Source organism: Nyctereutes procyonoides, unplaced genomic scaffold, assembly GCF_905146905.1.
Source record: "Nyctereutes procyonoides isolate TBG_1078 unplaced genomic scaffold, NYPRO_anot_genome, whole genome shotgun sequence".
In the NCBI taxonomy this organism is placed as follows: domain Eukaryota; kingdom Metazoa; phylum Chordata; class Mammalia; order Carnivora; family Canidae; genus Nyctereutes; species Nyctereutes procyonoides.
In genome coordinates, this window is record NW_026575049.1 from 51,262,406 (window position 1) to 51,279,700 (window position 17,295).

General features: G+C 42.5%; 1 protein-coding gene across 1 annotated transcript in view; it reads left to right on the forward strand.

Moving 5' to 3' along the window:
* Positions 1 to 4,247: 4,247 nt before the first annotated feature.
* PPP1R21 (protein phosphatase 1 regulatory subunit 21) overlaps positions 4,248 to 17,295 on the forward strand; it is a 65,614-nt gene continuing 52,566 nt past the window's right edge. The window contains exons 1-2 of the mRNA XM_055329153.1: positions 4,248 to 4,340; positions 15,227 to 15,295. Of these exons, the coding sequence (XP_055185128.1) occupies positions 4,284 to 4,340; positions 15,227 to 15,295 (126 nt within the window). The 5' untranslated portion in view covers positions 4,248 to 4,283. The remainder of the gene's footprint in view (positions 4,341 to 15,226; positions 15,296 to 17,295) is intronic.

The window sequence follows — 17,295 nt, forward strand, 5'->3', positions numbered from 1 at the left end:
AGGCTTGGTCAGGGCCTAGGGAGTTACCCAGCTGACCTATCTGTCCTGTGTGACTGAGAATTCAGGTCAGAGCTTATGGATCCAAGGATGGGCATCTCACCCAAGCTGTCAGAGACCTTCCCTAGGATCTTTCAAACTGGAACTAAGCAACCTAGTTTCTCTTGGGAGGCAGAGTTGTGAGTTGGGAGGCTCCGGACCAGTGGGCTGTTTTGTTTTGCTACCTTGAAGAAGTAAAGGAAGCTCTGCAGGAAGGAGCACATATTGAGTGTAAGAGTTGCAAAAACACTCAGATTCCTGGTCTAAGTTGTACTTGAGATCCTGTGCTCCTCTTTTTTTCCTGTTGTTCTGTGAGCTATTTACTTACCTTTCTAATAATCCACTCCCTCTCTACCCCCGGGGTCTAAGCTAGTTTTGTTTTTTCTTTTTTTAAGATTTATTTTTATTTACTTATGATAGACACACACACACACACACACACACACAGAGAGAGAGAGAGAGAGAGAGAGAGAGAGAGAGAGAGGCAGAGACACAGGCAGAGGGAGAAGCAGGCTCCATGCCGGGAGCCCGACCCAGGACTCGATCCCGGGACTCCAGGATCGCGCCCTGGGCCAAAGACAGGCTAGAAACTGCTGAGCCACCCAGGGATCCCTGGTCTAAGCTAGTTTTAATTGGATTTGTCATACTTGCAACTGAAAAGAAAATCCTAAAACAATTAAGTTTTTAAATGATTTAATGATCATCATAGCACTTGCAGATTTACAATAATTCCAGGCAAGTAACCTTCATTCACAAGATTCCCCATAAGTATACTGTTTACAGATTGGGAACTATTGCTGGCAAGCACATGAGATAATTGAGATTTTAAAAGAAACAAAAACATTTGCTATTGTGAAATGTAACACTCATAGCAAAAAGTACACAAAACAAAAATATACCGGATGAGGAGTTATCACAAAGTTAACACAGAAACAACAGTGCTAACACCCCCAAAGTCCATCTCATGTTCCTTTCCAAGCAGGTTTCTCATTTTTGTGGTTATCACTTCCTTATTTTTCTTTCTAGTTATATTACCCAAGCATATATCCTTGAACCTTATAATTCAATTCTGCCATTTTTTTGAACATTGTATAATTGAAGTCATACAATGCAATTTTTTGGGGGGAGGATCTGGCTTTTGTTCTGGATTATATTTTGATATTCACCAGTAGTTAGCTATAGCTATAGTTCAGTTTTTTTATTTTTATTTTTATTTTATTTTATTTTATTATTTTTTTAATTTTTATTTATTTATGATAGTCACACAGAGAGAGAGAGAGAGAGGCAGAGACACAGGCAGAGGGAGAAGCAGGCTCCATGCACCGGAAGCCCGACATGGGATTCGATCCCGGATCCTCAGGATCGCGCCCTGGGCCAAAGGCAGGCGCTAAACCGCTGCGCCACCCAGGGATCCCTAGTTCAGTTTTTTTTAAATTGCTGCTTAGTACCCCATAATATGATATGAATGTACAATCACTTATCTATTCTGTTAATAGATATTTTTTGGCTCTTATGAATAATAACTGGTGTGAATATTCTTGGTGAATACATGCACACTTTTTTTTTTGAGAGTCTACCTAGGAGTAAAATTGGTAGATCATAAATATGTATCTTTCCAGATGAATAAATAATACCAAAATCTTACCCTAAATGATTTTTCCAGTTTATATCCCTACCAGCATTTTATGAGAGTTTCTCCTGTTTCATATCCTAACACTTCTCAATCTTTTAAATTTAGCTGTTTGTGGGAGTGTGCATAGTATCTCACTGTGGTTTTAATTTCACTTCCTCCTGATTGCTAATGAAACTGAACACCCTTTTCAAATTTAATGGATGTTTGTATGTCTTCTTTAGTGAAATGCCTGTTGAAGTCTCTTTCTTTTTGATTGCCTTGCTCTTTATTGATTTGTAAGAGCTCTTTATATATTGAATAAGAGACTAAGAGAACTCTATTGAATATATATGTTGTTAGCATCTTCTTCCACTCTGTGGCTTGCCTTTTCACTCACCTAATGGTATTTTTTTGAGGCAGAGAATCTTTAATATATTCAGACTTATCAACGGGGATTTGAAAACAGTGTATCTGACAGAGTAACTAGATCAAGCAGTGGAAAGTAAATTTTTCAACTCAGTAAAATGAACTCACAAAGGCTCTCTAGCCAAAGTTGCACATTCTTTCTTTGGAATGTTGTTTCTGAGATGACATTTTATTTTTAAATGACTGAAAATTCCAGTATGTTACAAACCAGAAAAATGCACTTAAAATATTTAATTCTGCCGCTTGGTGGTGTTATGGAAAACTAATAATAGTAATTTAAAAGATTGTTCTGAATGTTTGCTGGACAGTAGGACTTGGCTATTAGAAAATTAAAAAAATAAACATTTTAAACAAGTTTATAATCCTCTTATACATTTACAATCGCTGAAGAATGCATATAGGCCCAGCTTTTCACTATAAAATCCCAAGCTTACTCATAGCCAAACGGGAAACTAGGATGGCACAGTTTTTTAATCATAGAAAATTTCGAGCATCCTCAAATGCCAATATAAGATTTCTGTACGTACTAGACAGATAATGTTAACATCCTGTTTTTTTTTTTTTTTAATTAACCGAAGTTTACGGTCCTTTGTTTTGCCGTTTCATTTCCCTTTCTTTTTCCCCACTGGAGGTGACCACTATTCAGAATTTGATGTGTATCTGTCCAGTCTTCATTTTTCTATTTTTCCGACATGTTCACATGTTCATGAACAATGCAAATATTGTTTCCCATTTTTATTTATTTATTCAGAGAGAGAGAGAGAGAGGCGCAGAGACACAGGCAGAGGGAGAAGCAGACCCCATGCAGGGAGCCCGACGTGGGACTCGATCCCAGGACTCCAGGGTCACCCCCTGGGCTGAAGACAGGTGCTAAACCGCTGAGCCACCCAAGCCTCCCTGTTTCCTATTTTTAAATGTATCTTTTCATCCTATAGTGTACCGCAGTTTGCTAACATAGTATTTTGTCATGTTGATACGTACAGATACACACAGACATATACAGATCCAGGTTATTAGTTTCAACTGCTGTGTTGTAATTTATGGCAAACATAGTCTAATTTCATGTCTCCATTCCTCTATCAATGAACATTTTTAATGTTGCAATAAAGGCAATGCCTAGAACAATATCGAATATACAGTAGATCGGCCACAAATATTTGTTGAATGGAGGCAAGCTTTTAATTCAAGAGAAGTGCCATAGAATATCTCAGGCAGACCACTGTGTTGCCTCAATCCTCCAGTTATTTGTTCTCATCCACCCTGTCTGCATGCGTGGCAGGAGTCATTTCCTTTTTTTTTTTATTTAAAAAAATTTTTAATTAATTAATTAATTAATTAATTAATTAATTTATGGAGTCATTTCCTAACGGCTTTTGACTCGATCCACTGAAGAAGGCCCTGCTGTGGTGTGTGTCTGGGGGCGGGGGGTGTGGATGGAGCGGGCGGAGAATGGACACAAAGGAACTTCAATGTCAAAACCTAAGACGACGGTTTGCAGGGTCTGGCGCAGGGGACGGTGGCAGCAGCGAGCGTTATAAGCCTGGGGGAGGTCCGAGTTTACAATGCAGGGCATGTCTGGTGCTCCCACATCGGATAACGAGACAGAGGAAGATAAAGGTCTCTCTCCCGGTGAACGTTCTGAAGCTCTAACCCTCCAACGCCACACGGTTGCCATGGGAACCAGCAGGGGGAGGCGGAGAGACGATCCGCCAGAATTCTTGCTGCGCTCCGAAGGTTTCTCCTTCCGGTCCTCGGCTCTTCGCAACCACCGCCCCTCTCCTCGGTTCCCCCACCCCCCGCCCCTCCTGTGGGCTCTCCTCCCGCTCTCCCTTTCTTGACTCCCCCCTTCCCCATCCTACGTCGCCATCTTGGGCCATGCGTCAAGATGGCGCCCCCGGCGGCAGCGGCAGAGCCCCGGCGCTCCAGCGAGGCTGCGCACGCACGTGCTGCGGCGCTGGCGCCGGCGCCGGGGGCGGGGCGGTGACGTCCAGACGCAGCCCCGCCCCCGGCGGTGGCTCCGCCCCCGGCCCCACTCCGCCTTCCTCCCGCCGGGCGAACCCGGAAGTGGAGGAGGAGGAGGCGCGGCGGTGGTGGCCGAGCGAGCGGGCAGGCGCTGGCGGAGCCCAACCCCGGCGCGTGTCTGGGGCTGGGGGCGGGGGGCGGGGCTCGGCGGCCTGGGCAGCCGGGCCCGGACGGGGCGGGGGAGGCCATGGCCTCGGCAGAGTTGCAGGGGAAGTACCAGAAGCTGGCTCAGGAGTACTCGAAGGTACCCATCGTGGGCGGGGAGTAGGGGGTCCCGGCCCTGCGGCCTCGGGGTGCCGTGCAAGCTGCTCGTCGGGACGGAGGGGAACGGCGATGGGGGTCCGCGAGCGTGCCGCTCCTCTCTGCCTTCTCCGTCCACCATTACCGTGCCTCCACCTGCAGCTCCCAGGAGATGGGGCCGGGCCGCGTCTGGGTCCCTGTGCGCTTCTGCGGGAAGGAGCAGGAGTTCGGTTCCTCCCTCTCGCCCAACTAGCGGGCTCGGGACGGGGGTGTCCGAGCCCTGGATCCTGCCTCTGGTGCTGGTCGGGAGGGGAAGGGAAGGGTGAGGACCAGTCCCTCCACTGCTGCTTCCTCAGTATTCCTAACCCAGTGATGAGAAAGCCCGAGCTTTCTTGCTTCTCCCTGGATGAGATGAGATAAAGAGGCTTACGTGTCCCCAGTCTATTTGGGAGGGCAGGGAGAGCCATTCGCGTGCGCTGTTTCGCTGGGGCTGGGTGGTTTCGGGTGCGCTCAGTGCGCTGGCAGGGGGTTGTCTGGAGATGCTCCTGGAAGGCTGGGTGCTAGGGCTGTGTCCTTTTCTCGCTCTTCTTCCTCGGCCACCTGGATTGGGGCAGAACACCCAGGTGTTCAGTACGTGGTGAATTAGGCAAAATAGGGACCTGCCCCTTTGTCGTATTTGTGGCATCCTTCTTTAAATGATGGAACCCTTCCCTGGGAAAAGGGCGGTGCTGCTTCTGAGGGGTTGCTGCCTTAAGAATATTCTAATGAAGTTCTAAAAGAATCTCGCATCTTCAGGAATTGGTTCAGCAATCCTCAGGGGGCCTTGGGAAGACTTAGCCCCCCCATCCCCCCTTTTTACAATTTGGAGAAACAGACGCACATTCCCCCCCCCCCCCGCCCAGGGTTTCACTTAACACACATTCAGCAAGGTGAAATGACCTGTTGTTTGAAACCTAAAACCTTTGCCTAAACGTACACACCTAAGAGGTCCTTTTGAGATACTATGCTTACTCCCCCGGTGCTGCTATTGGCAAAACTTTTTGCATTTACATTTCAAATTGTGCCTGTAGCACAACCGTCAGTGATGGCAAGTTTTCAGCCTTTGAACAAATATTTTCTGGCTTGAAGGGTCAGAATTTGTTTGGAACAAATCCATATGATGGAGGAGGGTTGGTGGAGAATGGCAATACTCAGAGTCGGCTCTACTATTTTCGGTGAAAATGTTGTATGGTATAAAGCAAGGGGATTGATTTTCTTCTTCAGAGTGTAAACAATCTCAGAAGGCAATTCTGGGTGGCCAAAGAGAGCTCTAAAGATGTTTTAACCGGTGGACCGCATTGCTGAAATAATTATATCGCCTTCCAAAAGTATTAAAAACTTTGAAAGGTTTTATTTTTGGGGTATATATGCTTTTTCTTTCAACAGACCTTTATGGCGTGCCTCCTGTGAACGGTGCCAGGGTCGATGGAGTGAGGCGGGGTTCCAGTTTAAGGAGAATCTTTTAATAGAATGTTCAGACATTGTACACAATCATGATACAGTATGACAAGTGTTAGGTCAGTGAGAGCACGGAAGCGGTGGAGGGTAAGAGTAGAGAAGTTACTCAGTCTGGGAAATAGGGAAGTGGGAGGGTTGGTAGCATCCCGGGCAAAGAGAACAGGTCTTGTTTGCAGACGGGAAAAGCACGTTAAGGTGAGAGTGGTGAAATCTGGTTTGGACCTGATCATCATAAAGGGTTGTGGATGTCAAATAAGTCTCAACTTTCTGTTTTGAATAATAGATGTCAAAGGTTTTTAAGCAGGATAATGACATTACTGTTAGGAGGGGAACTGGTAACTCTGTGGAGGATGGATTGAAGTAGGGAAAGACTGGTGAAAAGAAGACCAGACTGTGGGCTGTTGGAATAGTTTTGGGGAGTGTAATACAGGGCTAAGTCAGATTAGTGACTGTTAAGATGGAGAGGAGGGCCTAGATTTAGGACTTAGGGTTAAAGTACATTTTTACTTACCTCTTATTTTTCAATTTATTTTTAAAGATTTTATTTATTGGAGAGAGTAAGAGAGCAAGAGCTGGGCGGCAGGGAGGGGTAGAGGGAGAGGGAGAAGCAGACTCCCTACTGAAAAGGGAGCCCGATGTGGGGCTTGATCCCAGGACTGCAGGATCATGACCAGAACTGAAGGCAGATACTTAACCAACTGAGCCACCCAGGCGCCCTGGCCCTAGTTACCTCTTTTTTGAGTGCCCGCTTTGTATGTAGCAGTAAACTTATGAAATATATGGTATATGAGGCACTCATCCTTGTGTCTTATTCATCCTGTGGGAGGAGGTGAGTGAGGGGAGACTGAAGAGTTGACCCTGCAGTTCTGAGATGAAGAGACATGACTGCCACTGGTAGATGCCACTGGCAGGAAGGTGAGCCAATTTAGAGCAAAGGGGTATAGTAAAGGTTAGATGCAATTATAGAATTTTAAGGTTGGGAGGCACATTAAAATTATCTTGTTCACATAGTAGCTTGAGGTGTTGTTGGGGTAACTACTAAAAATTTCTAGTGGAGATGGACTGGCTAAAAGTCAGGACAAAAGCTAGAGCTTTTGGAAGAATGCCTGTAAAGACAAGTAGTTGAACTTCAAGAGTTAATCAGGGTGGAACACTTTAGGTAGACTCTTTGGGGAACACCTGTGGGAAGGGTATGAAGAAAGGAGGAGATGCTAAGTAGATTGTAGGCGGTCTGCCAGACTTGAGGTTATTTATCTCTGAGGTTGGGCTAGATCATTTTTCATCCTTTTAATTACAATCTGGATGGAAATTTCAGAACTTAAGAGAACAGAGATTGGTCAAAAGATTTCGTGTGCTTTTTCTTCTCTGTCAATTCTAGTGCCGAGCAATTTCTAGATAAGATCTATGCTACCTTTAGCCTTGAGCCTTGAGGAAGGGGCACTGTACCTTTGCATTATCTTCCCTGGTGCAGTAATTATGGGCTAATGTTGAAATCCAGTTAGGCGTTTTTTTTCCTTATTTAGCATACAAAGACCCAAGATTTCCTCATCAACAGTAGAAGGAGGCTGCATATAAAGACAGCAACAAGCATGATCTCTAAACCAAAGACATTTGCAGGATTTCCTTGTTCTGATATAATGCAGAGCTCAGCCTGTTTTCCAGGGAGCCCATTTTTTGCTTAAGAACTGTGGTCATGGGATCCCTGGGTGGCGCAGCGGTTTGGCGCCTGCCTTTGGCCCAGGGCGCGATCCTGGAGACCCGGGATCGAATCCCACATCGGGCTTCCGGTGCATGGAGCCTGCTTCTCCCTCTGCCTGTGTCTCTGCCTCTCTCTCTCTCTCTCTGTGACTATCATAAATAAATAAAAATTAAAAAATATATATACTGGGAGATTAAAAAAAAAAAAAAGAACTGTGGTCATAATATTCTTTCTTCCCGAGAAGGAAAAAAAAAAGGTCTGAGGAGCTCCCATTTAATTTAAGAGACTGAAAGTTTAGTTAGAGGAAAGATGGACCATGAGCGGTCAAAGCAGATGACAATTTCTGAGGCATACATACTGCTAAAATGTAAAATGTTTTGGAAAGGCCAGTAAAAGGAGAGGTTAAGACCTTAGTAGTTTGGGCAATTAGGAGATCATTGGAGGCTTTTGAAACTTCAGGTTTAATCAAGTTCTCAGGGAGGAGAAAAGTGTATGCAGTTGGTTTTCAGAAGTTTATGAAGTTAATTGATAAGCGGTGCATACTACTTCTTTGAGATGTGAGGGAAAGCCAGTCGAGACTTCAGTTACTGCACCGTAGATTAAGAATCAAAAGATTGTTTCTTATATGGTGTCTCTTCAACAGCCTGGTCTTGTTCTTATGCTCTGGTATATCTCATAAGGAGGAGAGGCTGAGGGCACTGAGTCCTGGCCCTCTTTGGTTTCCTAGCCTGGTTTCTTTGCATGAGCTCCTGCACCCCTGCCTGGCATCATGTTATGTGTGTAAGCATGTTTCAAGTTCTGTTTTCTCAGTGTTTTTGTTACTCTGGGTCAATGGTTCTCAAAGTGTGGCCCCTGGGTCAGCATCATCAGCATCTGGGAATGAGTTAGAAGTATAAATTCTTAGTCCACCTGGGACTTACTGAATCTGAAACTGGTGTTCAGACCCAGCGATCTGTTGTGTAACACACCTCTGTAATGATTTAGATGCACACCAAAATTTGAGAACCATTGCTCAAGGTCTGGTATCAGCATATTAACTTTGGCTCAGTTAATCTTTTTAAAGCTCTTTTTGAGGCAGTAAAAACTAGTGGGAAAGTCAGACATCCAGTGTTTCTCTTAACAGTTACTTTGCAATTGATGCTTCTTATAGTTATGAAGGAGATTGCCTTTGGGAGCTTTTCAGATTTATGCTCTTAGGAAATAGCTATTCATATTGGTGAAGGGGCAGTTTTGATGTGCTGTGTTTGCTTTTTAGATAGTGGAGCTTGGTGGAACCTGATTAATTGCCCCTTCCTGTATGAGAAATTGACTTAGATGGTGAATTAAAAATGAGTATCATTTGGATTAAAATCTAGTATCAGCCTTTTTTTTTCCCCCTTAAATGCATAGGGTTTGTTACTAAAGTTTGATTGGAAAACACCATTGTGTTTAGTGTTATCCAATGAAACTTTCCATGAGAATGAAAATGTTCTGTGTCTATGCTGTCCGGTAGGGTAACCACTAGCTGTGTGATACTATTGAGCACTTCCAATATGGCCAGGGCAACTAGGGAACAGAATGTTAGATTTAATATAAATTTAAATAGGCACATATAGCTTTTGGCTACCTTGTTAGAAAGTGCTGGCTTAGTCCCTAGACCAGTGCATCACAGACACAAAATGTCCCTTTGACTCCCCTGAAACTTTATTGAACATAGATTCTGGTTCAGTAGGTCTGAGGTGGGGCCTGAGAGTCTGCTCCCACGTGATGCTGTTGCAGCTGTAGACAGACTACACTTTGAATAGTTAGTCCTTAGAAAAGCCAAGGGTGTCCTACTCTTCCTCTTTAATCCAGCTACTCTACTCATCCAGTCACTAGTGAGGCAGCTAGATTGCAGGGGTTGGAGGTAGGGTGTTGTCCTAATGAGTTTCCCTGCTTAGGAGCTGGAGCAGGAGAAAGGGCTTCCATTTGAGGGCAGGTCTGAGAGAAGAAGGTTTTTTTCCTGCCTCAGAGACAGAGTAACTCCACCCTCTACTACCTGGTACTGCAGAGCCTACAGGTATTTCTCCAAATGGTTTGAACAATGTGGTCCTACTGGACACCAAAAATCCCCAAAGCCCTGAGCCTAAATTGCTAAAGATCACTCTGCAGACTGCTCTACATAATACTCTGATTCTGAAATAGTCAGGCTTATCACACAGCTCTTTCTCTAGGGACAGAAAGAGAGCGGTGGTAAGTCAACTATGATTTCTCCTGCCACTTTGACAATCCATGATAGGATAACTGGCCCAAGATTAGGGATTTAATCTTCAATCACAAACTGTGAGGAAAGAGAGATGAATCACATATACACATTTCCTCACCTAATCCCCAACGATTTTCTATGTTAGAACCACTCTTACCTATTTCCTATAATGGACATTTTGGCATTTTATAAATTTTACGACCCCAAAAAACAAACTATTAAACATATAAGCTTGTCTTCATTACAAAGTAGTGTGTGCAACATACAACCCCAAGCCCATCCCTACGCCTCACCCAAACCCTGATTTGAAGCTTTAAAATACTGAAGTCATCTGCAGACCCCAGCTTCAGAATCTCTGGCCTGGATGATCTCTAAAATTCCTTCCTGGGAAAACGACTTGGTCTTTCTCTCTACCTACTTGCTTGTTCCTCCCCCTGGGAGGTGATAAACTACCTGCACCCTCTCTAGTGCCAGGTGGTGGTGGCTGGAGTTATTCTGTCACTGAGGTAGGAAACTTCGGGAAAAGGTCAGAGAGGGACTGTTAGAGTGATGAAGCTTTATAGTTGTATAATGCATTACCTTCAAATGCCTCTTATATACAGTATTTAATTTGGTTAACTAAAAATTTATTGAGTGCCTTCTCTATCCATGGCTTTGATCTTTCACTATAGGCAGGAGATACAGGGAAGTAGGCTGTAGTCTTTACCATGAGCTGCAGTTTTATTGGCAGATGGGAGGTGAGTACAGAAGTCAAACCTAAATTAGTAAATGTAAAATCTACTAATTTAAAAAGTAAAGTTAAAGCAGAATGGTTTAATAAGAGATGTCTTTTTACCAGCTAAGAACAGAGGGGCAAGCTCCCTGCGGAGCATACTCGGTGGTTAGGAAAGACTTATTGACAAAATAGGGCCAGTTGTAGGAAGTAAGTTCCTTGAAGAACATCTGGGGTTGGCTGGTCAAAATGAGAAAGGCCTGTGCTTTTGAAGGAAAGGTAATGCCAATCAGAAGATTACTAGACTATGAAAAAGGACGTTTAAAAAGGTAAGGGTTTTGGAGTTGGGATGCAGAGGTGCTGTTCCTCTGCTGGATGGAACAGAAGAGCTTGGTGGACAGCTGGTTGGAAGTAGGCTATGTCATTTTCTGGAGAGTTTGTCCCATTGGAGACTTCAGGGCAGGTGTTTCCTGGTTACGCCCACATGCATTGGAGCCTCTGTTTGTATCTCCTGGAGGCATTAGTGAGCATCTGGTGATCTTGTATCTATTTCTAAAAGAGTAAGACAGTGTCCCATTTGCTTCCCCACTGTGGTGAAATGCTGGTGAGGAGAAAGATGGATTCTTTTTTTTTTTTTTTTTTAATCTTTATTTATTTATGATAGTCACAGAGAGAGAGAGAGAGAGAGAGAGAGAGAGAGAGAGGCAGAGACATAGGCAGAGGGAGAAGCAGGCTCCATGCGCTGGGAGCCCGACGTGGGATTCGATCCCGAGTCTCCAGGATCGCGCCCTGGGCCAAAGGCAGGCACCAAACCGCTGCACCACCCAGGGATCCCGAAAGATGGATTCTAAAAGACCAGACTGACCATTTGATAAGCTTTTGGTTCACTAATGCACAATTGTGTCCGTAGTGATGCTGAAATGCAGGAAAACTCCAGATGCTGTGAAGTGTAATTAACAGGGCAGTGGTATGTGCTGAGCTTATGATTGTCATCCTTTTTTTTTTTTTTAAAGATTTATTTATTTATTTATTCATGATAGAGAGAGAGAGAGGGAGAGAGAGAGAGAGGCAGAGACACAGGCAGAGGGAGAATTAGGCTCCATGCAGGGAGCCCAACGTGGGACTCGATCCCGGGACTCCAAGCTTGTGTCCTGGGCCAAAGGCAGGCGCCAAACCGCTGAGCCACCCAGGGATCCCCTGTCATCCTTTTCTACCTTAATAAATAGTACGTATTTAGGTAGATCTTTCTAAAGGGGCTGCATTTTCTGCCAAACAGTTTTATTGAAACCATGTTTTTGTTTAGAAAACAGTATTATCCAAAGGAATATCCAGATCATTTTCTGCCAAGCAGTTTTATTGAAACCATATTGTTTAGAAAACAGTATTTTCCAAAGGAATATCCAAATCATTTTCTGTTGTAATCAGATTAAAATCTATATAGCAGTAATTTCAGAATTTTGTTTTGTGAGCTGCCTGGCTGGCTCGGTCAGTGAACCGTGGAACTCTTGATCTTGGGGTTGTGAGTTTGAGCCCCATGTCGGGTATAGAGATTACTTAAAAATAAAATCTTTTTTAATTTTTTTAAATTTATTTATTTACGATAGTCATACAGAGAGAGAGAGAGAGAGAGAGAGGCAGAAACACAGGCAGAGGGAGAAGCAGGCTCCATGCACCGGGAGCCCGGCGTGGGATTCGATCCCGGGTCTCCAGGATCGCGCCCTGGGCCAAAGGCAGGCGCCAAACCGCTGCGCCACCCAGGGATCCAAAAATAAAATCTTTAAGAAAGTTTCGTTCTGCTTTTTTAAATTTTTATTTATTTTATTTTTTATTATTTATTCATGAGACAGAGAGAGAGAGAGAGAGAGAGAGAGAGAGAGAGAGGCAGAGACACAGGCAGAGGGAGAAGCAGGCTCCATGCAGGGAGCCCAACATGGGACTCAATCCCGGTTCCCCAGGGTCACACCCTGGGCTGAAGGCGGTGCTAAACGACTGAGCCACCTGGGCTGCCCCTGTTTTGCTTTTTAACAAAGTATACTGTTCAGTTTGCTTTAAGTAGCTTTTAAATGTTTCTTAGAAATGACAATTGAGGTTCTTTTTTTTTAAATTGTCACGGTTCTGGTCCTATAGAAAACCATCAGTTCAGCAAATTTCAGGCTTCATCCCTAGATCTGGAAACAGTCATTAGGATCTTCTAAATATCCCAGAAAGAATATGTGTAAGAGACCATAGGTGAAAGTTAGGGCAGGGACATGAAATGAAACCTAAAGCCCGACGTCATATTACTGTCTTCTGGCTATGTGGGTTTGAAAATATTTATTGAATTCTGTTACCTAATGTAGCACATTATCCATGAGTATGTTGATCCTGCTCCAAAAGAAAATACTGTGTGATGGAAATCAGTATTAAAAAGTGGTACTTCTTTTTTCTGAACTTGTAGAGCGGAGGTGTTCAAACTTTTTCTGGGAAGACACTATGAGTAAATATTTCAGGCTTAGGACTGTACGTTTTCTCTTGCAACTACCTGTCTCTATCATTGTAGCTCAAAAGCAACTGTAGACAATGCGGAAAGGAGTGTGGTTCTGTTCTAGTACAACTTTAAATTAGTGGGGGTGCCTAGGTGGTACTGACTTTTGGTTTTTGCTCAGGTCAGGCTGTGATCCCAGGGTTGTGAGATCAAGCCCTGTGTGAGGGGTCCATGATCAGCATAGAGTCTGCTTGAGACTATCCCCCTCCCTCTCCCCCTCCCCTCCTTGCACACACTCCCTCAAGTAAATAAATCTTCAAACAATTTTTTTAAAAAATTAGGTAGCAGGCCAGTATGGCCCATTGACCTTAGTTTGCAACCCTTGCTGCAGGGAATTTAAATAGTAGTAAGTACTTCTAGTTATCTTGTATTGTCCCTTTTAAATTGTAAGCTCTTTGTCAAACCACTTCCTTCACTTCTTTTTCTCCTTAATATCATTTAGCACAATGCCTTATACCAGGCAAGCTATAATGTTATCTATTATCCCTTTGATTCTAGTCTAAGAGAACTGTTTCCATTCTTGGGGCATTTTAAGATTTAGAAAGTGCTTTGACATAGGTTTCTTATCTGGTTCTCACAACAATGTCAGAAGAAGGAAGATAGGGTATATGGGTGAATACATATAGACCTTATAACTGAGGCTCAGAACAGTTAAGTGAATTTTTCAAGTTTAAATTGTCTACTAAATGGCAGAGCAAGATTTGGGTCTTCCTTCTGTTGTGGTAGTGAGCTGTATCTTTAACTTTCTAAAAATAGAAAAAGCTCATCTTTTTAATCTGTCTTTTGATCAGACTGTTGAATATCCTGCAGTATTCCTGCTTTTCTTCTTAGATTTTTAGCTAAATTTTCTATTGAATTTCACATACTTAATTTAAGGTTAGTATTTAAGTATTCCTATTCTTTTGGCACAGAGGTAGGGTCATTTCTGTTCTTGGGAGACAGATCGGAGTTATGCAGAATTAGAAGTAGATTCTTTTAAGCTCACAGATAAAAACATTCCATTTGTTCAGTTTCTAAGAGAAGAACCTGGTGTTTCATGGTCTTTGTACTAAATCTTCAGGATATGAGTCTGTACATTTTTCACTTTGGCTTCATAGGATTTGTGTGTTTATACTTACATGGTCTGTGTTAACCTTGCTGAGAACTTTCCTCTCCCTACAGAAGTGGATTTTATCTTTCGAAACCCTTGCAAGTGATAGATGAATACATATATACATATGTAAAATTCATTTAGCTGTATAATTCTTGATTTGTATGCCTTATTTAAAATAAAGTTATACCTCAATTAAAAAAAAATAAGCCCGTGTCCTACCTCTTCAAAGACTTCCCCAACCTCCCCAGCTTACTTCTTTTCTCATTTATACATAGCTTTAGAAAATAGTAACCAATGTTGTCTAATGGCATTATGACTCCATCAAATCTGCTGAGGTCTGAATCTCAGGATTGCCACTTAACTTTCCTATATCTCACTCCGTTTCCTCATCTGTAAAATGGACACAATTTCAGTACCTAATTCATAGGGTTGTGAAGATTAATGAGGCAGTACAAGGAAAGCACCTAGGACAGTGCCTGGTATAGGATGAGGTTTCAAATGTTAGCTGCTATTGCCAGCTTCTGGATTTAGTCTGTTTCTTAGTTACTTGAGCACACTGCCTTAGCTGATGCCTTATTGCAAGTCTATCACTCCTGAGGCTATTGTGGGGGATGACAGTGTCCTGCTGGGTATGTTCAATGCCCTACACTTTGATTCTTTGTAGAGTTTTTCTTTCATAATTAGTCCAATTTTATATGTATTTTACAAATGGATGTGTGCCAGAGTTTCAAGGAAAATGGCATACATGATACCCTATTATTTATTATATTAGTTTTCTATTCATTTTAACATTACTTTATTGTATTTAGTATTAGTATATTGTATTAATTTTTGTTTAAAGGGGAGACTTGGTTTTACAGAAAGAACCATGTACCATATGGAAGTCAAGAGACCTGGACTATAGTGTCAGTTTTGCTGCTGATTATTATTATGTCATTGGGCAGCTCAGCCTCTGTGCTAATCTGAAAAATGACAGAATGATGATATCTCTATCCATTTCCATGCTAATATTTTTATTCTCATATATATGTGAGAAGGTAGTTCCTCAGTGTAATCATTCCTGTGAAATAATGGTAAGTGATTTCCTTGCTACAATGATTGCTTTATATTAAAGATTAATTATTGCTTTCTCTGTTTTCAGCTTCGAGCCCAGAATCAGGTCCTGAAAAAAGGTGTTGTGGATGAACAGGCGAATTCGGCTGCTTTAAAGGTATGAAACAATGTATTTGTATTGTGACAATTAAGTTAGTGTTTGGTGATACTTAAAGCAAGGAATTCAGCTGGCTTTCTGTTTTAAAGTCCCAACTATGGCACTGAGTCACTAAGGATAGGAGAAGGTAGTATAGTCTTTTGTGTTTAACTTTGTTTCTTGCTTAGGTATGAATGTGATGCACCTTGATTTCCTTAGCTAAAAATTACAAAAAGGAATTATTTGACTCTATCTCCTGTTTCTCTTAGATCTCACAGACTCTCTTTAGCGAAATTCATCTGGATTAATGGAGCTACTTCCCTGTCTTCATCACTAGACAGCACTGAGGGAGTCTATGTCATGTTCATATGTCCAGCATTCAGCAGATGGTTGTCCCCTAATGAATGGATTTGAAAGGGTGAATCATTTAGTCCATTAATCTTACTTTTGGGTTGAGCTATTTAATAGTAATAACCTGTGTAAATCAGGTTACTCTATTTGAATGATACATCTTATCATCAGCATCTTTGTTAACAGAGGGAGAAATACGACAGGAGATGAAAAAATTTGTTTCTACCTCATTCTGGTAGGCATGTCATAAGTACTGCTTAGTGATATTTTTACTTGGCTAAAGTAATTCTAGGATATAGATTTCTTCTTGGCCTGTTTCCGTTAAATATACCATCTGTCATTCCTCACTCTTTCCCTTGCTCCCTGTTTAGACAAAAGGGATTAGGATTCCCTTTACTCTTATCTCTTTCTGGAATAGTCCCTAACCAGTGATCTTTCTAGGGTGATTCCACTCAGGTAACCCAGAAATACGTCCTTTTATTTAGCTAGTGTTGGACCTTTACCTAGAGAACTCTGACTTGAGAGAGCCCCCAAGTCAGGTGCTGTAGTATGGACTCAGGGATGAGGTGGCTCAAAACACTGTTCCCATACGTTCGAAGCTCTCTGCGCCCAAGTATGAAAAATAAGCTTACTTGTAGTCAGGATTTGTTAGTCAAGTTATTATCTTGCCTAAATCATTGAAGAAATAAATCATCATTATCTCTCTTAATGATATTTAAAAGCTATTAGCGGAAAAGGTATTTCCTAGTTTGTCTTAGTTGCCCACTCTGGCATGTGACAGTGTTCTGTGGCTGGTTGCATTTGACTAACTCTGCGATGGTGGCCTTGGTGATGGTGGGGACATTGTTGATGGTGACAGCAGGTTCTAGTTATTGAGCTCTTACTGTGTGTCAGACGCTGTGCCAAGCACGTTACGTCTACTCTGTCAGTTGTCTTCACACAAGTCTGTGAGAGCAGATAACATTATCATCCTCCCCATTGCAGGAACTAGAATTTACAGAGAGATTGAGATAGCAGTCTTCTGAAATTAATGATTAGTTAATGGAGTTGGAGCATTAGTCAGCTGGTGATTAATTCTAAGGATGTAAAGAAATTACTCTTTGTTTTACCATTCATTGCAGTGGTCATTACAGTTCTAGTAAGAATGGTAATTGGCTGGTTTACTCGATGGGAAGATTGGGAGGTCTTCTGGTAGAACAGACCTTTCATATATTGGGCTTGCCTCTTCAGTGAGTTGTTGGAGACAGCATTCGTTGATTTGGATTTCTTTAATTTGAAATACATGATAATTTGGATGTGGGCTGGGTCTGTATTTACCATCAGATTCCCAAGTATTATTACTAAAAAACAATTAGAAAGAAAAATGTTTCTCTACTTAATGGGAACATTATTCTGTCCTTCTGGTTGTTCTCAACATGCTGGTAATGTCAGTAGATTGTAGACACCGCTGTGTTAGAATACTATTGCTTTTTATCTTTGACAAATCAGGATAGTTTATTTTATTTATTTATTTTTTAAAGATTTTATTTATTTATTCATCAGAGACACACACAGAGAGAGGCAGAGACACAGGCAGAGGGAGAGAGAAGCAGGCTCCCTGCAGGGAACCTGATGTGGGACTCGATCCCAGCACCCTGGAGATCATGACCTGAGCCAAAGGCAGACGCCCA